The sequence below is a fragment of the Chiloscyllium plagiosum genome, chromosome 5 (assembly GCF_004010195.1).
Source record: "Chiloscyllium plagiosum isolate BGI_BamShark_2017 chromosome 5, ASM401019v2, whole genome shotgun sequence".
Classification (NCBI taxonomy): domain Eukaryota; kingdom Metazoa; phylum Chordata; class Chondrichthyes; order Orectolobiformes; family Hemiscylliidae; genus Chiloscyllium; species Chiloscyllium plagiosum.
In genome coordinates this window covers 111,030,605-111,040,796 of record NC_057714.1, presented here as the reverse complement: position 1 = coordinate 111,040,796, position 10,192 = coordinate 111,030,605, and the positions used below count along the sequence as shown (strand labels likewise).

Sequence of the window (10,192 nt, the reverse complement as noted above, 5' to 3'; positions counted from 1 at the left end):
GTGGGTGTTAATACAGAGATGACCTGCTAGATTTGGTAAAACCAGCTCAGTCAGATTTCCGATTGGGAGGGTTTGAATTTATCAATGTCTTTGCTGCTGACTTACCAGAAGGTTTGATTTTTATAAACGACCAGCGCAGGGTCGTTGATAGAAACGAAAATTGGGCTGAAAGTGCTGATTTGTTCTGATGTAGAATGGTGTGAGTGCAATTGGATTCCAGTTGTGTCGGAGCTGCTTTGCTGAGAGAGATACAAACGGTGCCAGGTTTCCCCATGAACCACTGTAACAATTGCAGTGGATTTAATAGCTTGTTCAGCAACTCGACAGATCGAGAAAAATAAACAACTTAACGAGCGAAAACAAAGCACGATTTGCACAGAGGTGATGCTCATTGCTCTCGATATTCCAGTTCTGTTCAATGCATCCACTCGGTCTGTCTAAAGTCAGAGAAATGTTTGGCTGCTTCAGCTCTGAGGAACTTTCAGTGGCAGTAAACAAGATGTGGCCAATCAGAATTCAGTTCTGTCACCCAGGCGCATTTCAGTTAGTCGCTGCTAAAGTACTGAAGCTAAAACGGAAGTCGCTGGAGAATCTCAGCAGGCAGCATCCCCGGAGAGAAAGCAGGGTGAACGTTTTGGGTATATTGAGCTGCCTTATGCAAGTTCTGATGATGGATCACTAGACCCGAAACATTGACTCTTCTTGTTTTGCTGTACGTGTTATTTATTCCCGCTGAGTTCCTCTAGCAACTTCTGCTTTTGTTTCAGATTTCCAGCATCCGCAGCTCTTGGTTATGAAGTACTGAAGCTGTAGTCCTGTAATTCAATTAAACCGTAATCTAGCTAACAAATTCTATTGAATGCTATGATTTAAATTCTAATGTTAATTCAGAAAGAGGGCATCCTGATCAGCACAGTCGGCGACAGGAACACTCTTCACAAGAGCCGCTTTGGTCTCCATTTTCAGGATTGGACTCCATTTGTAAGGAAGGATATTGACACTAATACAGTAAAGGGACACTAACTTGGGCTCTGGGGTGAGGGGATTGCCCTGTGTTGAGAGACTGAGTCTAGAAGGATGAGAGGTGATCTCAGTGAATGACATGTGATGTTTGACACACAGCCGTTGTTTCTGCTGCCCAGGGAACCAAGAGCATGAGGGACAGTCTCAGGAGAAGGGTCAAGGTGAGGAGAAATTGGAGCTGTAGCTCTTGGGGATGTACCGCCTCACAGGGTTATGGATGCTTCATTATCCAGGATGTGGGAGGGTGAGATGGAGAGATCTTTGGTTTCAGGGAATCATGGGAATTGAGGAGCAGGGTAAAAGGATGATGGAGTCCCAAGGTCAGCCATGGTAATGCTGGATAGCAGAGCAGGCTTGATGGGCCGGGTGGTCTACTCCTGATCCAAATTCTCCTGTTCCTGATTGACCCTAAAGACTTCTGTACATATTTATTCCTGTAATGTCTTAATAACACTGGAGGCAGAAAGGTGGGTGGAGATAGGAAATTAAGCAAGAGCTGGTTGAAACAAAATGTGCAACCTGGATGTTTCTTAAAGTTTATTGCCTGCGGTTGTGGTGTTTGAGATTAGCTTTCAATTACAAATTTTACTAATAGAGTTTGAACTCAACCAAGAAGTGCCAAAGCAATCTCCCGGGCCCTGTGATATTACCACTGTCTCCCCATAATACCTGGTCGCCGTTGGAGATTATTAATTGAATTGAATTTTTATTTGAAGTTACTTAGCCCTTTCTGTGCTGTTTCTTCTCAAAGGACAAGCTATCCTGGCAGAATGAGCGGGACATTTACACCACCCCAGGGATGAAACACGAGAATGTTCTCCGCTACATTGGGTCTGAAAAGCGTGGATCCAACCTGGAGATGGAGCTCTGGCTCATCTCCTCCTTCCATGAACGGGTAAGGGTTCGCAGATCTTGGCCCGACTTCACGTCACCACCCCTCTGTCATTGTAAAGCCCTCAGTCATCTTTCCAAATATCCACCAGCCGTGCAATGCTCTGAGATCACTGCACCTGCCTCTCGGATTCTGGCCTCTTTTTAATCCATCCACCGTTAGCTGTCTGGACCTGAAACTCTGCAATTTCCTCGGTAAACCTCTACTCTTCCCCCTCGCTTTTCAACCCAAGTGCCTCAGTATGTATCTCGGGATCTGTTTTCTTTCTGCTGACACGCCCTTGAAGATCTGTGGTTTTGACCACAGAATTCCTCGCTGCTCTCCAGTGTTGGCCTGAGCGATCACTGCGCCGTTGTAAGTACACTCTTTCAGGTGTGATGCCAATCTAAAGCCGTATCTGCCTATTGGGGCTCTATTTCCACCTGTAATCCTGGTCAATATTAATCCCTCAATCAACATTTTAAAAGAAAACAGGTAATCTGGTCACTATCACACTGTGGGAGCTTGCTCAGTACATATTGCCTGCCATGTTTCCTACATTACAGCAGTAACCACACTTAAACGCTTCATGGTGGACGTCCAGTGCATCACCTAATTATTACAATTCAGAAGCAGGCCATTCAAGCTCTCTTGTCTATCCTGGCTTTCCCAGTGAGCAGCTCACCCAGTGCCTTCTCCCAGTACCTCTGCACTCTGTTCCTGTCCAAATAACTCTGTAACTCTCTGCTAAATGCCTCCATGTAAGCTGTCTCCTCCAGCCACCCAGTCAGTGCGCTTCAGACTTTAATCACTCACCTGTTGCTTTTTTTTTGTAAATTAATCTTAATTTGCGTCCCCTCGTTCTCTATGTTTTCACAAGTGGGGGCAATTTCTCTCTCTTTCCTCTGTCTAGACCCCTCGTGATAGAACATAGAACAATACAGTGCAGAATAGGCCCTCGATGTTGCGCCGACCTGTGAACTATTCTGAGCTCGTCCCCTACACTATCCCATCATCATCCATGTGCTTATCTAAGGATTGTTTAAATCTCCCTAATGTGGCTGAGTTGACTACATTAGCAGGTAGGGCATTCCACACCCTTACCATTCTCTGAGTAAAGAACCTGCTTCTGACATCAGTCTTAAATCTATCACCCCTCAATTTGTAGTTATGCCCCCTCATACATACTGATGTCAGCATCCAGTGAAAAGACTTTCTCTATCTACCCTATCTCAGCCTCGAATCATGAATGTCTCTGAGCATAAACTTGCTTAGCTTCAAATAATACCTTATTTTGTTTTATTTTAAATCTGAAACTATCTCCTACAACTTCAGCCACAACTGCTGCAGAACTGTGCAAACTGAGACTGAACAAACCATAGTCGAAAGAAAACAATCAATCCTTGACCTTCCAAATGGGAGCCTCACGCAAGACTTCGTTCGCCTGTGACTTTCTCCCAGTGTCAACAAAAAGTCAATATGTTCTAGGTTTTTCACCATGGCTACAGAAATACCTCAAAGTTAATCATTTCCCTGGGATGGGGGAGTCCAGAACTAGAGGGCATAGGTTTAAGGTGAGAGGGGAAAGATTTAAAAGGGACTTAAGGGGCACCTTTTTCCTGCAGAGGGTGGTACGTGTATGGAATGAGCTGGCAGAGGAAGTGGTGGAGGCTGGTACAATTACAACATTTAAAAGGCACCTGGATGGGTACATGAATAGGAAGGGTTTAGAGGGATATGGACCAAATGCTGGCAAATGGGACTAACTTAACTTAGGATATCTGGCCAGCATGAATGAGTTGGACTGAAGGGTCTGTTTCTGTGCTGTACATCTCTATGACTCTGTGAATTTTTTAAGATCCTTCAGCCACACCCCTATGCTACTCGGTCAAATTTAAAACTCCAAACTCAAAAATGAATGATATTAAAGGCGGTACGGTGGTTAGCACTGCTGCCTCACAGTACCAGAGACCCAGGTTCAATTCCTACCTCAGGCAACTGACTGTGTGGAGTTTGCACATTCTCCCCGTGTCTGCGTGGGTTTCCTCCGGGTGCTCCGGTTTCCTCCCACAGTCACAAAGATGTGCAGGGTCAGGTGAACTGGCCATGCTAAATTGCCTGTAGTGTTAGGTGAAGGGATAAATGTAGGGGAATGGGTCTGGGTGGGTTGCTCTTCGGAGGGTCGGTGTGGACCTGTTTCCACACTAAGTAATCTAACCTAAGAATTAAAACATATATAAATTTTAGATCTTAACATCACACCTTGGATCACAATGCCAGGTAGAGTAAGACTTCCCACACTGACTCATGGGAGCTCCATTATCAAACATCCATCAGGTTAAAAAGATCGAGTAACCATTATTCTCTGTTTCCTATTGCCTAGCCAATTTTCTATTCACAATACAACTGTCCCTTTTATTCCACAGTCTTTAAGTTTGCTCACAAGTCAGTTATACGATCCTGCATCAAAAGCCTTTTGGGAACTTCTGATGCACTGTGGTGTCCTTTGCAACATTGTCAAACTGAATTTGACACTGGCTCACGTGAGAAATCAGGGCGACTGATCCAAAGGCTTGGTCAAAACAGCATCCCTGAGGGCTAGAGCAATGGAGAGGTTGAGGGAAGAAATTCTGGACAGTTAGGGCCCAGGTAACCAAAGGGGCAGCCTCAGGGTGTGGAGCCACGGTCATTGGGAACACTGAAGGACGGATGCAGATTACCTCAGAGAGTTGTGGGGGTTGGAAGCGGTTACAAAGATAAGGAGGCTGAGGCCATGGAGTGATTTGTAAAGGAGGAAAATTTCAAACTGATTACTCTTCGCTTGCCAGCTCCTGGAATATCATCGGACCATGAGAAATAAGACTGTAAAATATAGGAGCAGAATGAGGCCATTGGGCCCTTCGAGTCTGTTGCACCATTCAATCACGGCTGATCGGTTTCTCACCCCCATTCTCCTGCCACCTCCCTGTAAACCTAGATCCCCCTCGCTAATCAAGAACCTATCCATCTCTGTCTTAAATGCCCTCCATGACTTGGCCTCCGCAGCCCTTTGTGGTAATGAGTTTCATAGAGTCACCACCCTCTGACTGAAGAAATTCCTCCTCATCTCAGTTCGAAAGGGTCGTCCCTTCACCTTGAGGCTCTACCCTCAGGACTTTGTCTCTCCTACAAGTGGAAACATCTCCATGTCCATTCCACCCAGGCCCCTCCGTATTCTGTAAGTTTCAGTCAGATACCACCCCCACCCCCAATCATCCTTCTACACATGTGGTCATTGTGAACCACAATGGGGTCCACCAGCTCCCACAGCATGCAGGTACAACACATCGCCTCACCCTGCGTCTCTATGGTATTTGCTTAGTTCTTAATTTAAGTTTCAAAGATTTCCTACTGGTCTTTTAATTTGTGACCTGTAAATATTTCCTATATTGACCTTCAATCCGAAAGTGACCTATAATAGCCAAATGAGTACAGCAGACTTGGCTATAACCAGCGTGCCTGAGAAACTGGCAAAAATTATATACCTCCAATACCACAGTCTACCGCGATGTCCAAGGATTTATGCAATAAATAAAGTATAACAGTGGTGTGTATAGCCCCTACATTACATTTCTATTACTTATAGTAAGTTTTTACATTGATTTTAGGAGGTACATTGATGATTTTACTTCGATTTTAGTGAGGGATGTTGATGTCTCAAAGCTTTGCAGGGTTTACTGCGGTTGGATGTATCTCTTGATTATCTGTAGCTATTAAAATGTCGAAGAGTGTGGTGCTGGAAAAGCACAGCTGGTCTGGCAGCATCCGAGGAGCAGGAGAGTCAATGTTTTGGGATGATTAAATTCCCGATGAAGGGCTTATGCCTGAAACGTCGATTCTCCTGCTCCTCGGACACTGCCTGACCAGCTGTGCTTTTCCAGCGCCACACGCTCGACTCTGATCTCCAGCACCTGCAGTGCTCACTTTCTCCTCGTAGCTATGACAAACCAACCATGGGTTTCCTGTGATGTCACTTTTTTTTTTGGCTGGGATCCTGATCCTGGGCTTAAATTTATCCTGTTCTTTTTTTTTAAAAAAAAAAGCCCTTCCAAACAACGAGCCAAAAAAGTAAGTGAAAATCCCCTCTTGCCCTCTGCACCGAATTCCCACACTGTCTCCGAATTCCCACACTGTCTCCGAATTCCCACACTGTCTCCGAATTCCCTGAACGGTAAACTCACTTGGACAATGCTTCGCTCTAGATGCGATCTCCCCTTCAGGATTGTGTGCGGCCTATGCAACTGGAGTAGACCTTTCAGGCCGTCGAGCGATGGTCTGGAGTAGGAACACTGGATTTTTAGAATCCCCTACAAGTGTGGGAACAGTCCATTTGGCCCAACAAGTCCACTCCGATCACCGAACAGTTACCCACCCAAACCCATTCCCCTACCCTATTACTCTACACTTCCCCTGACTAATGCATCTAACCTACACATCCCTGAACTCTATGGGCTGTATAGCTTGGTCAATTCACCCTGACCAGCACATCTTTGGATTGTGGGAGGAAACCGGAGCAAACGCACACAGACACTGGGAGAATGTGCAAACTCCACACAGACAGTTGCCCGAGGCGGGAATTGTGCTGTAAGGCAGCAGTGCTAACCACTCTGCCACCGTGCCGCCCAAGAGTGGCCTGGGCTTTGCCAATATAGGGTAAATAAAAGACTGAACCACCTCAGCTATTGTGGTTGACATTCCCATTGGCGCTGCATGATGAGTGGACACATAGCCATTGACCTCCATCTTGTTTCTGTTTAAACACAGGGCTCGTTGTCCGATTATCTGAAAGGCAACGTGATCAGCTGGAACGAACTGGGTCACATCGCGGAGACCATGTCCTGTGGCTTAGCTTTCCTTCACGAAGACATTCCCCGATACAAAGGAGAGGGCCCGAAGCCTGCAATCGCCCACAGGTATGATGCGAGGGGCCCTGCTGACGTTATCCTCCCAATTTAAGAAGGGAGGGAAGCAGTAGACAGGAAACTGTAGGCCGGTTAGCCAGACTTCAGCCATTGGTCAGATTTCAGAGTCCGTTAATAAAAATGAGATTGCAGAGTAATTGGAAGTGTGCGGTAAAATAGAGCTGAGTCACAAATCTTTTAGAATTCTTGGAAGAGGTAACGAGCAAGTTAGACAAAGGAGAGCCAGGGGACCTTTGCCACACAAAAACCAGAGCTGATGGTGTTAGGGACAAGTTACTGGCAAGGCTGGACTATTGGCTGATTGGCAGAAGGCAGAGCTTGAAGATAAAGAGGTCTTTTTCCAGGATGGCAGCCGGTAATTGTGGAGTTCCACAAGGGTCATTGTTGGGACAGCAACTGTTCTCATTATACATTAGCGATCTGGGATAAGGAACCGAGGGCATCGTTGCCAAGCTTGCAAATGATGCAAAGGTAAGGGCAGGGACAGGTAGTGCTGAGGAACAGGGAGGCTGCAGGCGGACTTGTTCAGGCTCAGAGAGTGGGTAAAGAAGTGGCAGGTGGTATAGTGTGGGAGCTTATAGGGTTGTGCATTTTGGTCGGAAGATTTAGAGGCTTATTCTAAATGGGGGATGTCTTTGGAAATCTGAAACACAAAGGGACTTAAGAGTCCTAGCTCAGGATTGTCTTAAGGTTAACATGCAGGTTTAGTTGGCACTTAGGAAGGCAAATCCAATGTTAGCATTCATTTTGAGAAGGCTAGAATACAAGAGTAGAGATGTATTGCTGAGGCTGGTACAGTCCACATTAGGAATACTGTCAGCAGTTTTGGGCCCTGTGTCATTTAGAAAAGGGAGTTGAGGGGTAACTCTCATATGACTGCACTCTGGGAAGCGAGATTGAGCTGTATCTCGCAGACAGTTCAAAGACCAGTCGACCTGACTTGATGGGCCGAAGGGCCTCTTCTGTGCTGTTTGACTCCATAACCAGTCAAAAGAACAGCTCGCTTTCCTGGCCTCGGGACCAATGGCCTGGGAGCAGGGGGCTGGTGCGTGTATGGAATGCACCAGAGGAAGTAGTGGAGACTGGTACAATTACAACATTTAAAAGGAACCAGCCACCCTCCTTCAGGCCATGAAAGCTCCTTGTTTGACGCTGGCTGCAGTGCATCTCAGTTCAGTTTTGCTGACAGTTCCTGAGATTGCGGGAACCTTCTCGATCTCAGCCTTGGGTGTTCCGGTGGAGCCTCATTTGCAAATTGCCTTTTGCAGAGGAGGGAGAATCCCAGGACTCTACGATGTGCGTCAGTGGTGCTTTGCTTTTCTTCTTAACCAACCTGTTTGGACAAACCTCCGTGGCCATCGCTTTCTGAGGTGGGATTTGAACCTGCCCCCCAGCCCAGAGATAGGGACATTGCCACCGTGACAGGAGGGCCCCAGTGTTTGCTCCTTGTGCCCACATCCGTGTCTCTGGCTATTGCCATGGCCTTGGTGACTGATGGGTCAGTGATTGAGCTGTACACTGTCTGCTCACTGGGGCACAGGGAAGACACCTTTAGCAGGTCAGTTTGCTCTGAACTTGGTGTGCGGGTTCACGTGCACCGGATGTCTCTATTGGCAGCCCCCTGCTCTCAGCCCATTGGTCCCGAGGCCAGGAAAGCGAGCTGTCCTTTCGACTGGTTATGGAGTCAAACAGCACAGAAGAGGCCCTTCAGCCCGTCAAGTCAGGTCGACTGGTCTTTGAACTGTCTGCGAGATACAGCTCAATCTCGCTTCCCAGAGTGCAGTCATATGAGAGACTGTGCACTATAGTAATGGGCCATTTGGCCCAACAAGTCTATCCCAGTGTTTGTGCTGTATATTAGCCTCCTCCTGTTCCTCTGTCCTTCACTATCATTCGATATCCTTCTATCCCTTTCTCGGTCATGTGTTTGTCCAGCTTCCCCTTTCATGCATCTGCGTGATTTACCTCAACTGCCCCATGAGTTCTATTCCCTCTTCACATTAGCATTCACCCTAATTGACCTTGTATACATTGACCTTTCTTAAAGTGCACACTCATTTCTTGAGGGGAAGTTTTTTTTTTGCCTTTTGCCATCATTCCGTGTGAATCCAGTAAATTTCCACTCGCCAGGAATCTTGTGCAACCTGTAATCGATGGGAGTGGATTCCCTCGATGCCGGGAAATGATCGCTTGGCTTCCCCTCTCTCTTTCTCTTTCTCTTTTTCTATCTCTCTCTCACTCCCTTTGGCCAAACCTTGCAGATGGTATTTATGAGCAGTGCTGTCCATAACTGGCAGATTCACGTAGCCGCCAACAACTCCACTACCAAACCAGCCACCAGCTCCCTGTCCCTGTGTGTGCCGCAGACCGGGGTGTTCACCATGTGTGGGGCAAACCAGATTGGGAGGTGGTTTTGGAGAGCTTTATGCCCAGTGCCTACAGCGGAGGGGTTTTAAAGAGAGCTTTGTGCCCAGATTCTAAGGTAGGGGCGTGGGGTTTGGTAAGCCCAGAGTCTACCACGGAGACAAGTTGCCACAGCCACACTGCTTCTAGTGAAGTGGCTCAGTGGTTAGATTAGATTACGATTACTTACAGTACGGAAACAGGCCCTTCGGCCCAGCAAAGTCCACACCTACCCGCCAAAGCGCACCCACACAGACCCATTCCCCTACACCTAACACTACGGGCAATTTAGCATGGCCAATTCACCTAACCTGCACATTTTTGGACTGTGGGAGGAAACCGGAGCAAACCCACGCAGACACGGGGAGAATGTGCAAGCTCCACACAGTCTGAGTCGGGAATTGAACCCGGGTCTCTGCCGCTGTGCCGCAGCATTGCTAACCACTGTGCCACCATGCCGCACAGTGGTTAGCACTGGTGCCTCACAGCGGCAGGAACCTAGGTTCGATTCCCACATCGGGGGGACTGTCTGTGTGGAGTTTGCATATTTCTCCCTGCGTCTGCGTGGGTTTTTTAGCCAGTATTTTGAAGCCGCGGTCCAGAATTCTCTGCCTTTTTTGTTTGGGATCCCTGATAAATAACTCCAATTCCGTGACTGTTCCATAGGATGGAGTCCTGGCAGGTTCTTTTGTGGAATCACCTTCACAGTTTCCGTGGGTGAAATAAGTGGCTTTCCTGATTAAACAGGACAACCCAGTCGAGAAAAGTGGAGATTTCTTTTCTTGGGCTGTGAAATGCTGCCTCCTGGAGGTGTGTTGCTGTAATTACACACTCCAGTCTTTTAGTATTGAATCCCTCAAGTTGTTTCAGTGTTCAAGGTCTGCTCTCTCTAAAAGTATTTCTTTGATGGCATGACCCACCCTGATCGGCAATT

General features: G+C 47.1%; 1 protein-coding gene across 1 annotated transcript in view; it reads left to right on the top strand.

Annotated features, from left to right (window-relative positions):
• LOC122550141 (activin receptor type-2B-like) overlaps nt 1-10,192 on the top strand; it is a 170,268-nt gene that overhangs the window by 138,987 nt on the left and 21,089 nt on the right. The window contains exons 9-10 of the mRNA XM_043690786.1: nt 1,775-1,918; nt 6,698-6,846. Coding sequence (XP_043546721.1) covers nt 1,775-1,918; nt 6,698-6,846 — 293 coding nt within the window. The remainder of the gene's footprint in view (nt 1-1,774; nt 1,919-6,697; nt 6,847-10,192) is intronic.